At 37.1% G+C, this 24,704-nt stretch overlaps 1 protein-coding gene across 1 annotated transcript in view; it reads right to left on the minus strand.

The window, feature by feature from the left end:
• gabrb1 (gamma-aminobutyric acid type A receptor subunit beta1) overlaps positions 1–24,704 on the minus strand; it is a 445,034-nt gene that overhangs the window by 254,633 nt on the left and 165,697 nt on the right. The window contains exon 4 of the mRNA XM_088627363.1: positions 11,226–11,446. Within this exon, the coding sequence (XP_088483489.1) occupies positions 11,226–11,446 (221 nt within the window). The remainder of the gene's footprint in view (positions 1–11,225; positions 11,447–24,704) is intronic.

Raw genomic sequence — 24,704 nt, forward strand, 5'->3', positions numbered from 1 at the left:
CGGCCTCCGGAGGCCCCGGGGATCCAGCGCCTGGCCTCTTGGGGGGAATATCCTCTTGGGGGATATTCTAACAACAAATGATTATAAGACGATCTGTCAAAGTGCAATGAAATACAATATGCTGGACAGTATGCTTCTCAAAGCATTTTACAGGATAACAGCAATAACAACAACACTTTTCAAGTCCTGGGAGGAAGAATATCATCAATATTAATAATAATAATAAACTTTATTTTATATAGCACCTTTAAAGGTGGCTTTTAAAAAAAAACTTTTTTTAAATGCATTTGCATTTGCACACAGAGCAGTGTTTACTTGAACATGGAGATTCCAAACTGAATAATTCCTGCACACAACCATTGCAGCGGAATTTGCATCATTTGGCAGGGCTATGATTCATACAAGTGGTGGTGGATTTGGAGACAAAATGTATTTACATTGGGTTGCTGTAAGTGGAGCACTAATAAGCCCAAAGCTCTACTTATTATTTTACAAAAGAATGCACTTGACAAGCTGGACAGTATGCTTCTCAAAGCGCTTTACAGGATAACAACAACAATAACAACAGCAATTTACAAGTTCTGGGAGGAAAAATATGATCAATATTAATAATAATAATAAACTTTATTTTATATAGCGCCTTTAAAGGTGGCTCCTCAAAGCGCTTTACAGGATAACAACTGATGAAACAACATTGGTTGGGGGTTGAAAATACCTGTGAAACCGATTTGTTCACAATGTACTGTAGACACAGAGTGTTACACCAAAGCATTAGCATGTTAAAGTGATTCCATTGAGGAGCCGGGCCCGATAATTGTTTTGTTCCTTGATACAGTATCTGATCTGCAAGGCCATTTGAAACAAAACAAGAACTAAAAATAAGATACAATCTACAGACATTCACAACATAAACATATCTTAAAACATTTACATACATTGTTAAATTATTACTTTAAATATATACTTTAAGTTACTGAAACAGCAAGTTAATAAAATCATTGCAATTTTGTTCTTGTTTGGAGGTGGGGATATTCTGACAACAATTGATTTAAAGACAATCTGTCAAAGTGCAATGAAATACAATAATTATGATGGGTGAATGTTCCGAGGTCAAATTCTTCCACAACAGGGGTACCTTTAAAGCGCAGACGACGGCACCGAAACATTTTGGTGCGCCCTCTCTTTAAAGCCCTGGCCAAATACGAAGACAGTATGTACAGTTATAATTCAAACTGAATTAAAAACTACTCCCGCAGAGAGTGATGAAAACCGCGCAGCGTCAGGCGAATGCACATTAATATGTTGGGCTTTTGGGTTCGGGTGGATTTGCGCCCTACAGTTCAACCTGTGGTACTAAATTAATATTGTTTATGACCTCCAGATGCGTTATGCTCCTCTTCTTTTTATGCTCAGCTACTAACATTTCCCTTTAGTGGTAAAATTCCATATAAATATTCAATATTAAGCGGATTAAAATGTGTACAGTAAAGAGATTAAATGATTAAATCTTTTCACTACCGACCAATGCACCACGAGTGCCCCTGTCGGTCATTTTGGCTAGCCAGTCACTTACCGCGGTGCCCTGCGGTGGCTTATGGGTAGTTTCCCATACAGCGGGTTTGTACCGTGCATTTTGAATGGCTGCATCTGTAACCTGAGCATACAGTGAAATGAACAAGCGAGGCTGACAGACTTAGACTTCACAGATGACATTGCCCTATTGGCAGAAAAGAGAGGTGGACTACAGGAGCTGACGACCAACCTGGAAAAGGATGCCGGATAAGTCATATTAAGAATTAGCATTGAAAAGACAAACACCATGAAAGACCATGGAAGAGGTGTTAGTGGGGCCAGCAGGGGGAGCTCACCCCGTGGTCTATGTGGGTCCTAATGTCCCAGTATAGTGACGGGGACACCATACTGTAAAAAGGCGCCGTCCTTCGGATGAGACGTAAAACCATGGTCCCTATTCTCTGTGGTCATTTAAAATCCCAGGGCGTTTCTCGAAAAGAGTAGGGGGGTAACCCCGGCATCCTGGCCAAATTTTCCATCGGCCCTTACCAGTCATGGCCTCCTAATAATCCCCATCTATGAATTGGCTTCATTACTCTGTTCTCCTTCCTACTAATAGCTGATGTGTGGTTAGCGTTCTGGCGCACTATAGCTGCCATCACATCATCCAGTTGAGGGCTGCACATTGGTGGTGGTGGTGGAGGTCCCCATTACCTGTAAAGTTTTTTGAGTGGAGTGTCCTGAAAAGCGCTATAATTGTAAGCAATTATTAATTATTATTGTTACCTTGGTAGTGTGCTTTACAGGGAAAATGACATAGAGAAAGAAGTTAGCAGAATAGGTAAGGCGGTGGCAGTATTCCAGCGAATGCACTTGATACGGTCATCAACAGCAATTAACATCAACACTAAAATTCACCTGTATAAAGCCATAGTCCTACCTAATGCAATTTACAACAGCGAAACATGGAAAAGCATGGCTCGAATAGCACAGAAACCGAATGTTTTCCACCAGCAGTGCCTGCGAAAATTACTTCACGTCACCTACCGTGACCATATTCCAAATGAAGAAATCTTACAAAGAGCCAACTTAAAGAGGCTGCAACATATAGTGACAGAATGCATAGTCCAGCTGGCAGGCCATATTCTACGCCTATTACACCACCGATACCCAAAGATCACAATGAGATTAACTCCACCGGGTGGAAAAAGGAAAAGAGGAAGGCCAAAGAAGACCTGGTATAGCACTTTCTGAGAAGATCTACAACATGCCGGAATCTCATGAGAATGGGTAGAAAAAAGCAGCCGATCGTACATGCTGGCAATAAATCGTTGCCCAATGTGCCTAGTAGCACAGGAGGACCTAAGCTAAGCTTCTTACAGTATATAACCTTGGCAAGAATGTCTACCAGTGTATAAGTATTTGAAGCCAACAGTTTTTTGAATGAAAACAACAGACAGACTAATGAAATGTTTTTTTTATTTATTTTGTCGTATGCCAGGTTACTCTGATACCTTGAGAAAGGTTGTAAAGACAAAATATGCCAGCATGCCCTTTACCCTGTAGAGTTTAAAAATGGGAATTATTGTTATACTGTACGTAAGTTAACCATATTTAAACTATATTGATCACCTACAGATGCAGCCATTCAAAGTGTGCGGTACACACATGTACCAGAGGTAATTGGCTACGGCGTCGCGCATTGTGACGCATGATGATGCGCGGTACCGCGATGCGTGATTGGTTGACCGACAGGGGCACTTGTGGTCTGTTGGTCTGTCGTAGAAAGATTTACAGTAAACGTCTTTACTGTGCCCGTAATAGTATTGAATATTTATATGGAATTTTACCACTGAAGGGAAATTTTAGTGCCTGAGCATAAAAAGAATAGGAGCATACTGCAACGCATGTGAAGGCCATAAACGATATTCATTTGGAACTTAAACATACAGTATATGGCTGGTCTCTGTACTTTAAAGAAAACATACACACCAGTATTCCATTTTTCCCTAAACAATTTAAGCATCGAAGTCTTTAACTAACGTGATACCGGAGTCAACAAGCATACTTTTAGAATTTGATTAAAAGGGAATATAATATGGAATCGCGTATCTAAAGAAATCAATAATGATATAATTATATTCATGGTGCAAAAAAACTGCAACGGACATAAAAACTCCCTTGCTTTTAACAGAGCGTTCCATAATTTCTAACTACGAAAGTTATTTAAGCTGCGACACTTATCATTCAACCAGAGCTCGAAATATCACAAGGATCCTCTAGAGCATAGCAAAGACTGTATTAAAAGAATTGTGTATCTAAAGAAATTAATAAGATATAATTATATTCGTGTACTGCGACAGGGCTGTGTATGGCAAAGAGGCTGCGGCAGAACCTGGCACTGCTGGAGCAGCACTGTCAGACCTGAGCGTTGACAGTCAATCTGGACAAGACCAGAGTTCTGGTTTTCCAGAAAAAAAGCCAGACCTCCAGTAGTCTTCCTAAACCACAAGGATCCTCTAGAGCACAGCAAAGACTGTATTAAAAGTATACTAGTGACAAACTAGTATACTTTACATATTTTTTTCTGAACCGGGGAAAATCTGATCATGTTTCTCTATAACAATAATAAAAACATTCTTTTACATATCACCTTTATGTGATATCACCGTAAGGACAACACATACAAGGGTTAATTGCACAATGGACCACGCAAAGAAATTTAAAATAGTCTTCTTTAGGTGTGAGGGCAGGAGTGGATCGCAGAAGGCATAATCAGCAAATTAGGAAAACAAAGAACAGGACAGGTGAGACGTTTATCCAGAGAGCGAGTGATCAGAAAAAGGAACAGCTGTTACGCCCAGGTTTTAGCTCTCTCTCTGCTGAATGAATAAAAGCATTTTATTAAAAACGTGTTTGCGTTTGTCTGGGTATTTACTTTGTAATCTTACTTTGTAATAGTTAAGTTATTACTTGGTTTTCAGAGTGCAATGAAATACAATATTGTTGTTGTTGCTGTTATTGTTGTTTTTATCTTGTAAAGCGTTTTGAGAAGCCACCTTTAAAGGCGATATATAAAAGCGCTGAATCTTATGGAATGTGTTCCACCAGGGATCTAACCCCAGCGTCTAACCCCTCTGATTGGAGAAAAAAGACGTGCTGGTTTGCTATACTGTACATACTGTACCAGGAAGATGATTTCTTTCTATTCGAAACGTGTATTTTAAAAGTTTAAGGAGTAAAAATCTTACAGCGTACACAGATTTCTAAACTGATCAGGATCGTTATCTTTGTCTTATCCATAATAATGTTCACCACTCTGTCCAGCAAATTAATAATAAACTTTATTTTATATAGCGTTTTCAACAAATAAGTAATTAGATTGCTCATAAATCTAATCACTTTTTCTACATAAACACAGTGTAAGAAAACCGGCTCAGGGACGCCAAATATGTAATCATTGCCATAGCAAAATTAAATGTAGTGGCTCTCTGAAGGCACCAGTTCTGTAGGGTTTGGGCATTTACTGAGACAATTATTAATTGTAGCAGTAAATCACAAAGTTGATTCTTTTGATGGCTTTAGAATCCAACCATGCGACATAACTCAAACAACGCACACACACAGGTACTAATACACGAGGATACATTTATAATACATAGAATATGCATATAAACCTAACAGATCTTATCGAGAGGGTTATCAGAATACAAAAGGTATATATTCAATCAGTTACGAAGTGTTACACATATCAAGAGGACATACGTTCAGTATATCATTCATTAAGACCGTTTCATAAATGAACTTGGTTATAATTTCTACATTAGATACTCAAAACAAGTACATAACTCTTAGGAATTAAATTGATATCAACTGGTTTGGATAACAATTGAATTCTCGAGCTGTAATGCATTGAAGTTGAATACTCATCCAATCTCTGGGGATTCAGATCTCCTGCGGGCACAAAGAAACAGTTGCAGGCTTGTTGCTGTCCAATCCGCGCTCTCTGGCTCGGTGCTAGGCTGTGCTGTGCGGCTTGCGACGGTGCGCTGCTGATGCTCACTGGCCTGCTAGTTAGTGTTGGCTTTAACTAGCAAAGTTTGTGCACAGGAGAAAAGATGACTGTGGGTCCCAGCAAGTCAGGAAGAGGACCGGTTCGTTCCTGATGAAGAGCTAGTTCTGAATAGTGATTCAGCTGTCCACAGTTCCGACCTGTTCACGAGGCCTGCTGCTGGTTACTCTCTGGCCACCTCCACTCTAGACTCTTAGAACAAAAGAAAGTTCTGGCACTCGGACACACTGGCCGTTCCGTGGTTGTCCAGGCTGAGTCTCAGGATGGTCAGGAGGCGCGCTGCGAGAATGTCCTGCCCTTGGGAGCCTTCTGCTCCTGGGCCGTCCTGCCCTGGAATTCTCCTTTGAATTCCCTTTAGAACAGTCCACAGAATTCTCCTGAATCTTACTGAATCTTACTGAATCTCCCAGGCTTTCTGTGTTGCCTGTTTTTACCTGGAGGAACTTCTGCTCATTGATTGGCTGAAAGTTCCATGGGCATCAGAGTCCCACGTGGGTTACTCGGCCCTACCAGTCCCTGATTGGTTGATCAAGGTGAGATATGAGTCACTTACTCCTGACACTTAGGAATGCAATCCAGATGTCCAACTCGCACTCCCTAGACAGATAGGCGCCAATGGATGACCATTGATCATGATAGCCAGGCTTAGCTAAGTGCATCCCCCTTTGGGAGCTGTCCTAGGACCTTAAATCACCCTGCAGAATAGTTTCTCTGTGGCTGCACCACAGAGATGAACAGAGAAATGGAGCCTCATTTGGGAAGGCTCAGAACACTTAATTCTTTCTTATTAATAAGCCTCGCCGCTACAACAGCATGATTGCTCTCTGAAAATGCTTTTTCTTTTTATTTAGGCTCAGATTTCAACTAGATATTATTATAAACTTTCTTGGAAAAATGTCTTTTATGTAAACCATGTTTGCTATTAATTCATTTAGGGCTAGAATATGTTCATTGTCTTCCAATCGAGTCGAGTTGACATTAGAAGCTTGCCACGCACTGTTACACCAACGCATTAGCATGTTAAAGCGATTTCATTGAGGAGCCTAGCTTTCTTAACTAGTAAGTACTGTACTTCCTGGGTTTTTGAGGGGGGGAGGTGTCTTTCGCTGGAAATCTCGCCCCCTTCTACTTTGAAAATACCTGTGAAACCGGTTTAATTCGTCACAGCCAGCAGTCCCGCAGAGAGGGGGGTTGTACTCATTAATGTCTTAGCCGGAACACATCATTATATCTCATTTTGTATTTCTACAAAAAAATCGTTTGCCCAGCTTAACACTATTGCTGTTGTTTTTATCCTGTAAAGCGCTTTGACGAGCACTGCTTTCTCACCACTTAGATTATTTTTTGATACCATCCTTACACAAAGCAGAAACTTCTTGTATTTTCCGGTGACATACAAGTAGAAAGGTTACAGATTTTAATTGTCTTTTTTCTGAACCAGGGAAAATCTGATCATGTTTCTTTATAACAATAATAAAAAACTTTATTTTACATATCACCTTTAAAAGTGGCATCTCAAAGATTACAAACAGATTACAAAGTAAATACCCAGACAAACGCAAACGCGTTTTTAATAAAATGCTTTTATTCATTCAGCAGAGAGAGAGCTAAAACCTGGGCGTAACAGCTGTTCCTTTTTCTGATCACTCGCTCTCTGGATAAACGTCTCACCTGTCTTGTTCTTTGTTTTCCTAATTTGCTGATTATGCCTTCTGTGATCCACTCCTGCCCTCACACCTAAAGAAGACTATTTTAAATTTCTTTGCGTGGTCCATTGTGCAATTAACCCTTGTATGTGTTGTCCTTATGGTGATATCACATAAAGGTGATATGTAAAAGAATGTTTTTATTATTGTTATAGAGAAACATGATCAGATTTTCCCCGGTTCAGAAAAAAATATCTAAAGTATACTAGTTTGTCACTAGTATACTTTTAATAAAGTCTTTGCTGTGCTCTAGAGGATCCTTGTGATATTTCGAGCTCTGGTTGAATGATAAGTGTCGCAGTTTAAATACATTTCGTATTTGGAAATTATGAAACGCTCTGTTAAAAGCAAGGGAGTTTTTATGTCCCTTGCAGTTTTTTTTAAACTGAATCAGCGCTGAACTTGTTTGAATTGACTGAGCTCCGTTCTGTACCACACAATGATCCCCCCAGAGTCTCTGCCCTGGGTGATTTGGTTTTTTCTTGACAGAGGGTAAAAAGCTCTCCCTCTCGCTTGCCCTCCCCCCCTGTGTATTGTCTGTTTTTTTTTTTGTGCTGTCCTTTGACAAAACAAGGCTCACCAGATAATTTTATTCGAAATCTGTTTTTCTAGCTTTTAAAGTCGTGGGATGTGTAAGCGGGAACACATCATTATATCTTACATATGAAAAATACATAATATAGCTCCCAAACAAACGCAAACATGTTTTTAATAAGATGCTTTTATTCGCTCATAATCCGACAATTTCAGGAAGACTAAGGGAGGTCTGTCTTTTTTTCTGGAAAACCATAACTCTGGTCTTGTCCAGATTGACTGTCAGCGCTCAGGTCTGACAGTGCTGCTCCAGCAGTGCCAGGTTCTGCCGCAGCCTCTGTTTTGTGGGCGACAGCAGGACCAGGTCGTCTGCAAAGAGCAGGAACTCGATTTCTGTAATTAATGCGGATCAGTAAATCAAGGGACAAAACAGTTATTGTGCCCGGCTCCTCAATGGGCTTTGATGTGCTAATGCGTTGGTTTAACGGTCCGGGTGTGGCAATGTTTTTTATTATTGTTTTTATTATTATTATTTTATTAATGTTTTAAAGTACTGTATACTAGTTTGTCACTCTTTTCACCCCCTCTTTGCTAAATGGCTTTTGAATAGAGTCACATGAAGAGAGAGGTGAAACAGCCCTACACAGCCCTGTCGCAGTACACGAATATAATTATATCTTATAGATACGCGATTCTTTTAATACAGTCTTTGCTGTGCTCTAGAGGATCCTTGTGATATTTCGAGCTCTGGTTGAATGATAAGTGACGCAGTTTAAATAATTTTCGTAGTTAGAAATTATGGAACGCTCTGTTAAAAGCAAGGGAGTTTTTATGTCCGTTGCAGTTTTTTTGCAACATGAATATAATTATATCGTTATTGATTTCTTTAGATACGCGATTCCATATTATATTCCCTTTTAATCAAATTCTAAAAGTATGCTTGTTGACTCCGGTATCACGTTAGTTAAAGACTTCGATGCTTAAATTGTTTAGGGAAAAATGGAATACTGGTGTGTATGTTTTCTTTAAAGTACCGAGACCAGCCATATACTGTATGTTTAAGTTCCAAATGAATATCGTTTATGGCCTTCACACGCGTTGCAGTATGCTCCTATTCTTTTTATGCTCAGGCACCAAGATTTCCCTTCAGTGGTAAAATTCCATATAAATATTCAATACTTAAACGGGCACAGTTAAGACATTAAATATACATATACATACTGTATACAGTACAGTTTGCATACGGTAATATGTTTATGTTCCTAAATCAATCTCTTTTATGAGCATGTGAAAGGCATGGTGAATTGATTCTCAAAAATTACTGTACTTTGCATGATTGGAAATAAATGCGTGATTGCGAAATGCTGTGGTGTTGTGGTCATTCATTATTAATACTATTAGTAATATCTTCGTTAAAGACTTTGATGGCGACAGCTCAAACATGAGAGGTTGAGCTTTATTAGCTCCACCTTGCGGAAATTCCGGATACTATGATTTTTCTTGCGGTATTATAGGAGAATTTACGGTAACTAGCGCTATTTACCGGTAACTCGCGGTAGACTGCGTACGGCGCACCGGAAAATAATGCAGTATTGCCCGCGCATTTTGAATGGCTGCATCTGTATGTTCAGTTGGAATTGATTTTAAAAAATCCATGGAGCATTTTTTTTAAATACCCGATTTTTATCATTGTTATCATACTTTTCCAATGCATTTATCGTTTTATTATGAAAATTGCATTTTTTGACAGAATGACTTGTTATACTAGAAACCACACACTATAGCAAAAGACATGACAACCTAATGGGCCAGCTTTTAAAAAATACGTATGACATTAGAAAGAGTTTCCATCTGACAAGGTCTATATAATGCAACCGTATGTTACATAAACACATGTACTGTAATACCAGCTCTACAGTAGTTCAGACTTAAACATATCCGAACTCGGTTGTGAACACCAATTTTAACTTAAGTCACAGATGTGCCTAACACAGAAATAATGTTACGATACAATATTTCACATTTTTACCAATGACAACACTGTTAAGGTCACATTTCAATTGCTTAACTTAATCAACTGAGCATTTGTATAGTTTGTAATAGCTAACTAAATTATTTTGTCAATAATGTTTTATATGATTCATCTGGTGAGATAAGATCACTTTATTGACCATATACAATTCTTGTATTAGGAATTTGTCTTTTTTTTCCGCATACCCCAACTTGCCCTCCATGAGACACACAGAAAGAGAAGCTTGAGGTCAGAGCACAGGGTCATCCATTTATACAGCATCCCTGGAGCAGTTGGGGCCAAGGGCCTTGCTCAGGGGCCCAACAGAGTAGGATTCCTCTGCCAGCCACAGGATATGAACCAGCAACCTTCCAGCCACAGGCACAGATCCTTAGCCAGAATGCTACCGCACCGCCCATCGTATGTTCTTGGAATACTTAGTATAAATTATTTAATTTTTCATTCTTAGAGCCTGATATCTTTGGTAAAAGAAAGTTACTGTAAAGTAATTCTGACTCAACCAGAAACAGCTGCTTCCTCACTTCACAAATCAGGTTTCATTATTAAACATGCAATTGATGTACTGTATATACAGGTGTCATTTTATAAGAAATTACACAATTTAAAATTCTTGGAATGTCTTCATAATAGAGCAAGTGTGTTAGAAATTCATGCACTAAATCCTCCTGAAATTAAGAACAGCAACCAATAATGAAAAGAAAGTAGAATGAGCTTTCAAAATGGTACACTGAAACATTCAGATCTGTTACATTTAATTACTTTTAGAGTACAACAAAAACATAAGTCTGTCATAATACTGCATTCTGTAAGTGATAATAAGGGTAATTTGTTCCTGCATCAGTATAGATTAGCTGACAATTCATTATTTAAAAATTCCAGTTAGCACAAAGCACAAGCATATTGCTGCCAAGAATTTGAGCTGACACACTGCTCTTGAGTAGCAATTTTGAATACTCCATTCCATATAACATGGATAAACTTAACATAGCAATTTGTCCACAAGAAAAATCAGACCAAGTCTTTATTAACAGGTGTACACATATAGGCTCCTTTGATTAATGAAGCCCTCTGTTACATGGAGAAGTGGTTTATCTGTGAAACAACACATTAAGGATGCATTTCATGGGTAGATATTAATTAGATTTTTTCAAAATTGAAACATGCAGTCTATCATTGTAGAAAGTATAATGTTTTTCTAAGAGATTTTTTATTAATAAAATTATCTCTTAATAGTTTGTCAGCAAAAAATACATTGACATCACCATCTAAGCCCTTTACTCAAAAACTGAGAAAGAAAGGTAATTTTCCCATTAAATTTATGATTAAAATTTTTTAAATGCCTATTGAAGAGTAGCTTTGAAGCACAAACCTGAGGCCATAGAGCACAGTTCCGTCTGGATGCAGTCTGATCATTCGGTTCTTGACTGTGACGCCATGCACAAATGATTTCTTATCATTGAGAAAGTAGGTATCTGGTACCCAGAGCTGATCAGCTACTCTGTTATCAAGGGTGAGGTTGAGAGGTATTCCAGTGTATGACAACCTTTTGTCTCGCCAGGACTGCTGAAAGTACATGGTAAGAGTGTAATCCTAGAAAACAAAATACAAGAAAACTTTGACAATTGGACTGTGTTTTATTAGGAGACAAAACTTAAAGGCAAGTAAAACAACAGGATATTAAAAGTGATAATATGCATTTCTTTATCCAGCAGTTTCAAATTCAGATAAAAAAAACATTTAGCAAGATTGAAGATGGGATGGAACTTTTGGGTCTAGTACAACAATTCATGCAGTAAAAAACAGCAATTAAACAAAATGCTCTTAAAACATCTATTTTCTCTACTGATGACAAAGTACTGAAAAATCAATAGGGAAAACCATGATATCTACATTGTTTTTTATTTTTTTAAACTACAGTATGATGTAGCTGAGCCTCTATTGTATGTGCACGCCAGCACTAGTTGTGTATCTTTTCTAGTGAAAGAAGGATAACAAAGGGCTGCTATCAGGTTTGGACAACAATACCATTAGCATACTGTATGTTGCATGAAAAAGGAAACATTTGTCCAGGCTACCTACAGTAGATAACACTTGGATTTCACTGACAAATAATAACTATTATTTTCTCCTTCTCTCCTGTCACAGAAATGACTTAAATGACTTAAAAACTGTTCACTCCAGAAGAATCAAAACTTATACCAAGTTGAAATTCCAAGAAGGAACAGCCCATACATCATCAGGGAGTAGCTACAAATATTATTTTTTTCATAATACATATGTTAATTAAATAGTAGCTCAAGTGTAGAAGCTTAGTTCGTCCTTCTTGCACTGGAAAAGTTGTATGGTGTGGTGTGCAGTGTGTTCATGTTTCAGGCAACTAAAAAAAGAGTCACCTGGTTGATACAGTACCTATTATGTCTCACATATAGTGCTGAAAAAAATTTTCTGAACTGTCAACATAATTATGGCATTTACAATAACGTACCACAATATCCTTGTTTAATTGAAAACACTTCTATTTTTAACAAAGAAGGTTTATATTTGTCAATTCAATGTTTGAAGTAAATTGCAATGGTGTTTGTTAACCCTATTGAAATGTTATGGAAGCACATGAAGTGAACTGTTCACACAAGGAAAACCTCAAATGTCATGTCTGTTAGCATGAACAGGCCAATATTCCTAAAATTAAAGAGTTGGTCATTGCTCTACAAAGATATGTCACCAGATACATAATATAAGAGTTCACCGACTTATTCATACAAGAGTATTTACTTTTGTAAATTTCTTTTTATGTCTGCCCTATTCTGTGGGGCATGCTGATGTTACCATGACAACTGGCCACATCTACACTCTCTGGTTAATGCTGGTTACCACAGATGCATAATCAGACAAAGAGTCTTCTCACCTGTGATTACCTGCACCCCTGAATAAGGTCACATTTTTAATTAAAATAAGAAATGGAACACTTTTATTGGTGAAAAAATTAAATGACATGAAAAAACGGAAAAGAATTCAAAAGGATTCAGACATGTTAATTTAATAGGTATTTACCCTCTACAGCAAACCTAAATACATTTAGTTACACAGAAGTACTTAACATGTCACACAAATCATTGAATGGATTCTGATTGTGTACAGCAGTGTTTTGCATTATTTCAGAACATATATGACTGCCTCTATAAGGAGTCTTCATCAGTTACTGAACTTCAAGCAAAGATTAAACCATTGTAACAGTGTGGGTTTGAGGGAGAAGTGGTGAACACTGGTAAAAGTTGATGCCCCGTTTGAGGGGGCATAGGCACTGGGGTGAGGTCAGGTTGGAAGGTTAAAAAAAAAGAAAAGGAAAAGCTGCTTTTGACAGCGGGGTTCAGTCTGGGCTAGGGAAAGAGTCATGTGTGACAACGGGGTCCAAACTAGACTAGAAAAAGAGAAGAAGACAAAAAAAAGCTACAGTGCACAGTGGGAAACAAAAACACCACTTTGAGCAGTGGGATCCAGACTGGACTAAAAGGTGCTGCTTTTAACAGCAGAGTACAGACAGGAATAGAAAAAAAGTAAAACTTATAAAAAGACAGCCTTACGCTCTCTATCCACAATCCCCTCTAAGACTATTGCTCTAATTCTAAATTCTCCCCTTACAGGGGTGTCAGTTGTAGCCCTGAATCTGTCTTCTTCCTCTCTCTCCAGGTAGACACACTATTAGGTCTATTAGGTATAGTCACACCAGCAGCGTCTTACATCTGCTTCTACTCGGCTCTTTCTCATATTGAGCCTTGCATTTAGGAGAGCTAATCCTAGACGTCCTCTCTTTGCTGCAACTAACTCAGGACTAAAGTCCTGCTTGCTGGTCCCTCTGGGGAAGTGTTCAGTGTGTTCTTAAACTGCTCCCACAACTGTGGCTCGTCCAAAATCAACCTCCTCAGCTGTGGTTGTCAAAGCAATGCGGGACCCTTAGACAAAGACTCCACCTACACACTGAACATGCTCCATATAAAATCATGGAGATTTCAGAATAACAAAATGATATGTTGGTGGAAAGCCACAGATCAGAAGATGTGTAAATAATTACAAGGACTCTGAATATCAAATAGAGCTGTAGGAAATTGAGGAAAATGGTTAGGGATGCCACTTGCCACTGTGAGGCTGATTGCAACTTTGGACAGGCTAAATGGCTGAAATGAGAGAAATGTACATGAATCAACAATATCTTGTTCATTGTATAAAAGAGAAGAGATGTACAGATGCAGCCATTCAAAATGGGTGAGGTATTTCGCGGTATTATGAAAGCAAGATTGCTCAGTTGGACAAAAGTACACAACCTACCTTTATCAGAAATATTTATGCATCAAAGCCTTTACTGAAGATATTACTAATAGTATTAATAATGGATGACTTTGGACAAGCTGTATACTCAAAGTATAATTTCTTTAGCACATTTGTACAAGCACTTGGAATCTGTCCAAGCCATACTTTGTCAGGCATTTTGTTTTACTTCAACGGGCATAAAAACTTCCTTGCTTTTAACAGGGCATTTCATAATTTCTAACTACGAAAATGATTTAAAATGCGACACCTATCATTCAACTAGAGCTTAAAATATCACAAGGATCCTCAAGAGCACAGCAAAGAGTGTATTAAAAGACACTTGTATTTATCAACGCTTTCTTTTCCGTATACCAGATTTTATGGAACCACTTCAGAGGGGTGTCAGCCAGTCAGATTCCAGGAATCGTCACTTTAAAGGAAAAATACACACCGGTATTCCATTTCTCCCTAACGATTTTAAGCATCGAAGTATTTAACTAGCATGTGAAATAGCGTGTGAAAAAGTGGTAGTTTTAAGCTTTTCTGCTAATATAATATGGAATCGCGTATCTAAAGAATTTAATAACGGTATTCGTGTGCTGCGACAGGGCTGTGTAGGGCTGTTTCGCCTGCCTCTTCATGCGAGCTGTCTTGTAGCCGACTGGTCTAGGTGTGTGACTACCAACTGGCAGGTTGTGTGTTCAAATCCAACTGGTGCTGGACTTTTCTTTTAACAAACATTTCTTCGAAAAAATAGAATAGCGATATTATGGACAATCAATTGACTTTTATATTTCAAAATATCGCAACATGATCGATATTTGCGATATTTTGAACATATCTTCCCTTCTGACAGCGGTTACTGCTTCTATTGTGTGTGTGTGTGCAACAGAGTAAATTTTTATAGAGAAATGGAGGCTGGACAGTATGCGTTACAATATAAACATTTATATTGATTTAAATCGTGTTCTGATTTAAATCGCAAACGCGTGTTTAATTATATGTGTTTTTTAATCATAATCAGGCTAATGCAACCTAAATTGATACAGTATCTTTGTCTTCTAAGTATCTTAATAAACTTTCAGCATAGCTTTCTACCCGTCAAGATTTATATTTCTTGGGATTTTGGGATCAAACGTGGAAGGATTAGATTATAATCGTTTTTATTTGTCAAATACGTGATTGTATTTCTGAATGTTATGTGACACCTACAGTAGTTCACTGCTTTAAATACATCGAATTAAGAAAGTTATGTGTAGCACTTTCGATCTTTTTTCTGAACCAGGTAAAATCTGATCATGTTTCTCTATAACAATATTAAAAAACTTTATTTTACATATCGCCTTTAAAAGTGGCATCTCAAAGCAATACAGTAGATCGAAAAACAGTTAAAAGGGACCAAATTAAATACCAGACAATCGCAAACGCGTTTTCAATAAAATTATTTTATTCATTCAGCAGTTTGTGAGAGGGACATCCAGCAGGGAGAGACACACACACCGGTTTTCATTGACAAAATTGTTTTTTTTTTTCAATTCCTCTTGTCTAACAGGAATGTTTTGTTTGTGGACAGACTGTTAGACAAGAGGAATAGACCGCCTCCTCCTACGAAGCATTAATCGCGTATCTAAGGAAAATTGCAGTTTACCTTTGTTCATGCACATCATTATACAGTACAGTATCTCAATTTGTATTTCGATAAAAAAAATCGTTTGCCCAGCCACTACTGTTGTTATTGTTTTTATCCTGTAAAGCGTTTCCTTTTTCTGCGTTTTCCATTTCCTTTTTCTGATCACTCGCTTTCTGGATACACATCTCACCTGTCCTGTTCTTTGTTTTCCTGGTTTGCTGATTATGCCTGCTGCGGTCCACTCCTACCCTCACACCTAAAGAATACTATTTTAAATTTCTTGGCGCAGTTCATGAACCCTTGTACGTGCTGTCCGCGCCCAAAATGCAATTAAAAAAAAGTCAAAAACCACGCTCAAAATGCAATTTAGAGCTTAATAAGATACACTCCACAGGCAAAATTAAAGACAAAATTAAAGACGATTAAAATCTGTAATCTTTCCACTTGTACTGTGAGTCATCTGACAGTTTCTGCTTTGTGTAAGGATGGTGAGAAAGCTGTGCTCAATGTATTTAAGGGACTTAAAAGTAAAAGGAGATGCTTCATATTGCTTGACTAATTTTAAAAACCAAGTTATAAATGCAGACGCTCCCTCGGTGCTGCGCCGGGTGTAAATATCAAAGTGTACATTCCCAACAAGAATTGTACCCACCTGTCATGCAAATAAAACACCTTGAATTGAATTGAATTGAGGGAGAGAGGGGGGTAGTGGGACACTGTAGACAGACTCAAGGCAAATAAGATACTTATGGGTACGCAGGCATTCACGACAGCAACTTACGAAACGTTTGCACGTACTGTATAGTTAAGTTATTACTTGGTTTTCAAAGTGCAACGAAATACAATATTGTTGTTTTTATCCCGTAAAGCGTTTTGAGAAGCCACCTTTAAAGGCGATATATACTGTAAAACCGCTGATTCTTATGGAATGTGTTCCGCAGGAGATTCAAATTTTTATTTATTTATTTTTTAATCGTGTATCTTAGGAAATCTCAGTACAACTTTGTTCATGAACAGTGGCATGTTACATTATCATTCGTTTTTTTAACAAGGCTCGCCAGCTAATGTGAATCGAAACCTGTCTTGCTAGCTTTTAAAGTCGTGCATGTGTAAACTGTACTAGAGGGCATGCAAGTTACTCTGCCCCTTTCAGCTGCAGGGAGTCCCTCTGCTGCAACACACAGCAGACAGAACGGGAGACTATTGCCTTTCATATCTGACACCAGTGAAGTAAAAGGGGTGTCTAAAGGGGTGATTTCAGACCACATTTTAGTTACTTTATTTTGTTTACTTTTAACATTTCTGTAATTTACAGTAGATGTCACAATAGAAGCCCGAAGCCTATTATACTCAGTCTAGCCTTGGATCCTCTGAGTCCCATGACTCAGTCTTGTCTGCTTTCCTAGAATAAAACCAGTTAAGTCTTGTGTACTATGCAATTTATATTTTCCGATTCCATGCATTCCCTTAATGTTTAGAGTTTACTATATTCTCCAGACTCAAACACATAAGTACTAATAGCTCTGTCCCTTTAGGAGACTCTTTGCAGTACTGTGTCCCACTACCCCCATGAATTCTTTAGGTTGGGTCTAATATTTTCCAGTAATATACAGAATGGGATACAAAATGCTGTCAGGCAGGTAACAGAAAAGAGAAAAATATAAATATTTCCATTTTGCAGACGTTCACACATTTATAACATTTTGGCTCAATAAAAAGCTAACCCAATAATTAAATGTGATAAAGTATAGTTTGGATGTTTATACATTCATGTTAATCGTATTCTTGATTTATTTCAATAAGTGTTCATGTTTCATTTGCTAACTTAGAGCATATTGTGCAATGAAGAATAAAATAGCTGCATGACAAGTGACTTCCTTCTCTCAGTGGAAATTAAAAGGTAGCCTGATAAATTATAAGACAGTAAGAAAGGTTCCAATCAGGAAGAGACAATTCTTTCCATTTTTTTTGTTTGATTGCTGGTAGCAAACTGATCTGAGGATCTACTCCAGCTCTTTCTCTTTTTATCATACAGTAAATTTTATTTTCTTGCTTTCTGAAACACAATATAACAAAAAATAACCTCACAAACTCAAAGAAAAAATCCTTGCTCCCCCCCTCCCCTTGGCAGTACTTCCTCCCATGCTTTTAACTAAGGGCATCTAAAATACTGTCAAACAGCTACAATGGTATCTCTGTACAAGGCTTTGACTGTGTCAATCACAGCACCTACCGTTCCCTTACCAGCAACAACATGGATTCTAACACTCAGACATTAAAAAAAGTCAGGCCAAGAGAGAAAATACCGAGCTTTACAACATGCGGTACCAGTAACATTTTACCCACAGTAGACTCACCAATCAGATGTGTTTCAGTTTCTGTGATAAGCCTAGATTAATCATATCCTCTCCTCTAGTTGGAGCACCAAGTGTAAACATGTAACGCCCCTATTAAAAATAATGGCAAAACAGAAGTTCACTCTTTCTAGAACATACCTTCCTATGGACACTCCTAAAATGTATAAAATAGTGTCCACAGCATCTCATAATAGAGGCAAATGGGGAACTACAAACTCATTTCATACAATGCCATCCATGAGGGGTTAAATACACCCTGAGAGAAATTAATTTCTGGATAATTCAACGGCTGTGATTTCTGGAATACGTATTATCCCAAATATTTTCAAAAGAAATTGAATCATTTCAATGAATCTGTGCCATTCAAGTACCTGCTCCAGACAGTAACCACTGCTAAGGGTTTATATGAAGCTTGCATTAAAAGACTTTAAAAAAATGTCATGTTCCCATAAAAAAGTCATGCCTTGGAGTATAGACCCCCAAAGGAATGCCATAGACTCAAACTGCAAAATAAACACATACAGAAAGAAAGTATTTGTATTGTAATTGCAAATCCTGGTATGAGTGATTGGTATGACTTTCCTCATTACAAATCTCTTATTAGAATTTAAATTTCTCTGTAACTCCAGGTCAGAACAGAGAAAATGTAACTGCCTTAAGGAGTTTACGATTATGAAAAATAGAAGGATAAGCATGATACGTATGTCTTCTGTCATTTTCTAAGTCATGTTACTGAGCACCAAATCTTATTGAGAATACGAATCCATTTAAGGTTTATACCATTAAAGTAAAGGTTTATTCCATGCTGAAAATGTTTGTACCAGACTTTTTTTAGGCCTGTTTAATTGTGTCTGAAGTCTGATGTTGTAAATTTTATTGTTAAAAAGATCCATGAAAATGTCACTACTAAAGTTAGCTGGTACTGTTGGTATTGTAAGTGGCAAGTAGAGCTCATATTTTAGATTTTGTGTAGTTGCTAGCGTTGAACTGTGTGTTGGATGCACATGAATTGAAGGAATGGGCAAACATAGCTGATGCGGATCCACAGAGCCAGCATATTAAGATGTTTATAATTAGAGGCAATTTGTTTAAATAACTAGGTATGGATACTGATGTGCAAGAGAGGTGGAAAGGCTGTTTCCTTAAGCCAGCACTATAAAATGTTTTATTCTCAGTGAGATGCTGCCATTTCATAGTGGGTTTCTAACACTGTGTATAGTTCCATCCACACAGTGCCTTTACTTCCATCCATTTCTAATCTCTTTATCCAGTACAGAGGATTTGGAGCCTATCCCAGTAAGCGACGGACACAAGGCAGAATACACCCTGGACATAGCGCCAGTCCATCACAGGACAGACAGACACAAACACACACATACCAGGGCCAGTTTAAATCTAACCTCAGAACCTTTCTTTTCAGAAGACTTAGTGTCTGTATCTGCTTCATTTTCTAATTTTGGTAGCACCTCTAACTGCTTGTCTTTCTTATATGCATTTACTTTGTAATCTGTGGTCCTTTTATCTGTGTTTACATCTACTGTATTGCTTTGAGATGCCACCTTTAATGGTGATATATCAAATAAAGTTTTTTATTATTGTTATAGGGAAACATGATCAGATTTTCCCTGGTTCAGAAAAAAATATCTAAAGTATACTAGTTTGTCACTCTTCTCATTCCCTTTGCTAAATGACTTTTCATACTAATCTGATCAATCTAACTGCCAGTTTTCTGTGCTTTCTCTATCCTGCTAGATTTGCAATTTTTCTGAAAATTTTCATCTTGAAATAACTCATTTTAAATACCTTTTTCACTGTTAACATCTTGCAGCAACTCTGCAACAAAATATACACTCTGACAGTTCATCCTGCTACCAACATTAAATAAAACAAATCTTAAGATTTCTATATTTATGTCTTTATTTAGTGGTTTCATTAGTGACAAAGGCTAAACTTTCTTGGAAAAATGTCTTTTATGTGTTGCGGAAAAAACTGACTTGCTTTAACAAAATATGTTTACAAATCCTTTCACCTGGCATTTTCGTAGTTAGAAATTATGGAACGCTCTGTTAAAAGCAAGGGAGTTTTTATGTCCGTTGCAGTTCTTTTGCAACATGAATATAATTATATCGTTATTAATTTCTTGAGATAAGCGATTCCATATTATATTCCCTTTTAATCAAATTCTAAAAGTATGCTTGTTGACTCCGGTATCGCGTTAGTTAAAGACTTCGATGCTTAAAATGTTTAGGGAGAAATGGAATACTGGTGTGTATGTTTTCTTTAAAGTACCGAGACCAGCTATATACTGTATGTTTAAGTTCCAAAATTAATATCGTTTATGGACTTCACACGCGTTGCAGTATGCTCCTATTCTTTTTATGCTCAGGCACTAAGATCTCCCTTCTGCTTTGTGTAAGGATGGTATCAAAAGCAATCTTAAGTGGTGAGAAAGCTGTGCTCAATGTATTTTAGGGACTTAAAAGTAAAAGGAGATGCTTCATATTGCTTGACTAATTTTAAAAACTAAGTTATAAATGCAGACGCTCCCTCGGTGCGCTGCTCTGGTGCGCCGGCTCTTACACAGTGCCTGTCTGCCGTAAGCGTTACAATATACATACCCAACACTGCTTGTACCCATCTGTCATGCAAATAAAACACCTTGAATTGAATTGAATTGAGGGGAGAGGGGGGGAATACTAAAGCCAATACTGGATCAATACCCTCAATGGGCTTTGACGTGCTAATGCGTTGGTTTAACAGTCCGGGTGTGGCAGGCTTCCAATGTCAACTCGACTCGATTTGAAGACAATGAACGTATTTTAGCCCTAAATGAATTAATAGCAAACATGGTTTACATAAAATACATTTTTCCAAGAAAGTTTATAATAATACGATCTATAGTTGAAATCTGAGCCTACTTTAAAAATAAAGGAAAAGCATTTTCAGAGAGCAATCACGCTGTGTTTATGTAGAAAAAGCGATTAGGTTTATGAGCAATCTAATTACCTATTCGCTTAAAACGCTATATAAAATAAAGTTTATTTGGAGATGAATGATCAGTGTCGCAGTTTAAATAATGGGAGTCAGGAAACTAACACACAGCGCCACCGGATTTAATAACGCAATAAAAACGCTATGAAATAATGTGACTAGGCACAGAAAAAGTTTACAGCACAGTACAATAATAAATGCTGACCATGACTTTAGAAGCATAAATTACCTTACACTCAATTTAAACACAAGCTGTCTTTCTGTATGAACCTCTAAGCTGGTTCATACAGAAAATGTAGAAATGCATTAGCCTGATTATGATTAAAAAACACATAATTAAACACGCGTTTGCGATTTAAATCAGAACACGATTTAAATCAATATAAATGTTTATATTGTAACGCATACTGTCCAGCCTCCATTTCTCTATAAAAATTTACTCTGTTGCACACACACACACACAATAGAAGCAGTAACCGCTGTCAGAAGGGAAGATATGTTCAAAATATCGCAAATATCGATCATGTTGCGATATTTTGAAATATAAAAGTCAATTGATTGTCCATAATATCGCTATTCTATTTTTTCGAAGAAATGTTTGTTAAAAGAAAAGTCCAGCACCAGTTGGATTTGAACACACAACCTGCCAGTTGGTAGTCACGCACCTAGACCAGTCGGCTACAAGACAGCTCGCATGAACAGGCAGGCAAAACAGCCCTACACAGCCCTGTCGCAGCACACGAATACCGTTATTAAATTCTTTAGATACGTGATTCCATATTATATTCCCTTTTAATCAAATTCTAAAAGTATGCTTGTTGACTCCGGTATCACGTTAGTTAAAGACTTCGAAGCTTACAATGTTTAGGGAGAAATGGAATACTGGTGTGTATTTTTTTCTTTAAAGAACCAAGACCAGCTATATACTGTATGTTTATGTTCCAAAATTAATATAGTTTATGGCCTTCACACGCGTTACAGTATGCTCCTATTCTTTTTATGCTCAGCCACTAATATTTCCCTTCAGTGGTAAAATTCAATATCTACAACGGGCACAGTAAAGACGTTTACAGTAAGTCTTTCTACGACAGACCAACAGACCACGAGTGCCCCTGTCGGTCAACCAATCACGCACCGCGGTACCCCGCGTCATCTTACGTCATGATACGCGACACCGCAGCCAATTACCTGCGGTACGTGTCTGTACCGCTCACTTTGAATGGCTGCATCTGTATGTAACTGGAAAAAAATATCTAAAATTCTGCATGGGGTTTACAAAAAAGTATCTGCGTACTGTAGGTGATACTGCAATCATATGGTTTTGTGGTAGGACAAGGTGATTTTGAAACTTTTTGTTCTAAATGGAAAGTGGTGCAAACTCAACATACTGTATCACATCACCTAGCCAATACCATTACTACTGTAAAGCATCGTGGAGACAGCATTGTGTTATGCAGTTGTTTCTCATCAGAAGGGAGACGATAACCAAGAAGAAATGGCGAAAACACCAACCTGGTATGTGAAGTTGAAAGAAATATACCTCAAAACATTTGGAGCTGTAATTACTCCCAGAGATGCCAGCTAATGTTGATTTTGCAGTGCTAAAATATTTATACAGTCAACATATTAAAGTTGTTCCTTTTACGTTTTTGCTTCCATTTACTGCAATTAAATACTCTTAGATGTCTTCAGTTTGAGTATTCAATTTTAAATAAAATACTTAGTTTAAAGAACTGTGTATGCATCATTCTTTAATTTCACAAAATAGCATTGGTCTGAATAGTTTTAAACTGTATATGCAAAAACACTATGAAAGCATTCATATTATTTTGAAAATAAATGCAATAAAATGATGTAATATTTCAATTAAATTAATATAAACAAACAACTCAATTTAAATCATTTCTAGAATTGCTCTAAGACTGATTTTACTTATTTCAAAATATGTCCTGTTATCAGCAGGTAGAACACCTCTAATGCCTGTTCTGCTTTCAGGCTTATATGAGCTGACTATCAATAATCAAATGAATGGCTTCAATCAAGTCTGAGCTTTATGCTAGCCTTGTGAGGGAAAGGTTGATTATGTAGAAAAATAAATTGGATTTATGCAAATTGAGTGGAGCATGTACAGAGTCTGTAAAATCAGATTCATATTGCTTGTTGATTAGAGCAGTATTATTTTCTGTGTGGGGAAAAAAAGTCTACATCAGACTTAACCTTTTTTGTGACTAATTGCATGTACCTTGTTATGCCATCCATATATAGTCTACAATAATAATATACCAAAAGAGTATTTAATTATTTTTAGGAACAATAAATATCTAACTCAAAGAAAACTGATTTGTAACATTCAACAAAAGAGTTAAGCAATAGAATTCTATATCCATCAATTTCAACATTAAATCAGAAGTTTAAAGAATTTTCTAAATATTACATGGTATTAACTTTGAGGACTTAGTTAAAAAATGAAGAACTGTAGAGGGACCTTGAATAGGCCTTGAATAATCATTTATATGATCTATGATGTCATAATTTAAAACCAATTGAAAATGTGTGCTATTTGAAAAATATTTTAGTAAATACATATATAAAAAAAACATTTACATATTTTTGTAGTCTTCCTTAATGCTAAGAGACTCATCAGGATATGTTTAATTACTTGAGCATGACACTTCTAAACTTACTTTTTCCTCTGCTGATTTCATTATAGCTCTCTAGCTAAAAAAGTGCAGCACTTCTACATACAATTGTCAACACATTTAATTGAATTAAAGTCCTGAGACTTGGAACACCAATAATAACTGACTTTCCATTAACTGTTACCATAACATTGCACATGACAAAGAACATTATCTAGTTCAACTCTAAATTTCAAAGCCCAATAATTTGGAAATCAGATCATCAAAGACAGCAAGTGCATTCGTCACATATTTCTCAGTGAAAACCAAGAATCAACCACAGCACTTAGGAAGAACAGGCAAGAAGGTTTTAAATGCCTATAACACAAGGTGGTTGTAGCAGGTTGGAACAATTGCAGTAGCATCACAGGTTACAAAAATAAAACAAAATAAAAAACAACCAACAACAGAGAAAAAGGGAAAAATAGAGTAATTATAATGTAATAAAACAATATCCCTTCTTTCAGTGGGTCACAAACGCATTTACAACACTTTGAACACCACTCACAGAGCTTGTATCTGTTTCTCTGCTGATCCTTAGAGTGAGACGAATTCCTGATCATTACATCAATCCCCCTTTTGTAAAGAATATAAGGCTAACCTCTCCCGCTAAGAATATACTAATAAACAATTAAAAAGGGGAAGAGAAAACAGTTTGAAAATGTCAACGAGTAGAAAACACATTCAAAAACATAGATGAAAAAATAGCAATTAAAGATTTTAACATCTCTTTCGAATATATATATAATATTACTAGTTATTTAATAAAAATATTTAAATGGATGTCCCCTATTACCTATTTTTAGATTATTGGGCCCTGTCTTATGATACATACAGATGCAGCCATTCAAATTGCGCGGTAAAAACCCGCGGTACAGTAACCTACC

The sequence above is a fragment of the Lepisosteus platostomus genome, chromosome 1, assembly GCF_059453375.1.
Source record: "Lepisosteus platostomus isolate fLepPlt1 chromosome 1, fLepPlt1.hap1, whole genome shotgun sequence".
Lineage (NCBI taxonomy): Eukaryota > Metazoa > Chordata > Actinopteri > Semionotiformes > Lepisosteidae > Lepisosteus > Lepisosteus platostomus.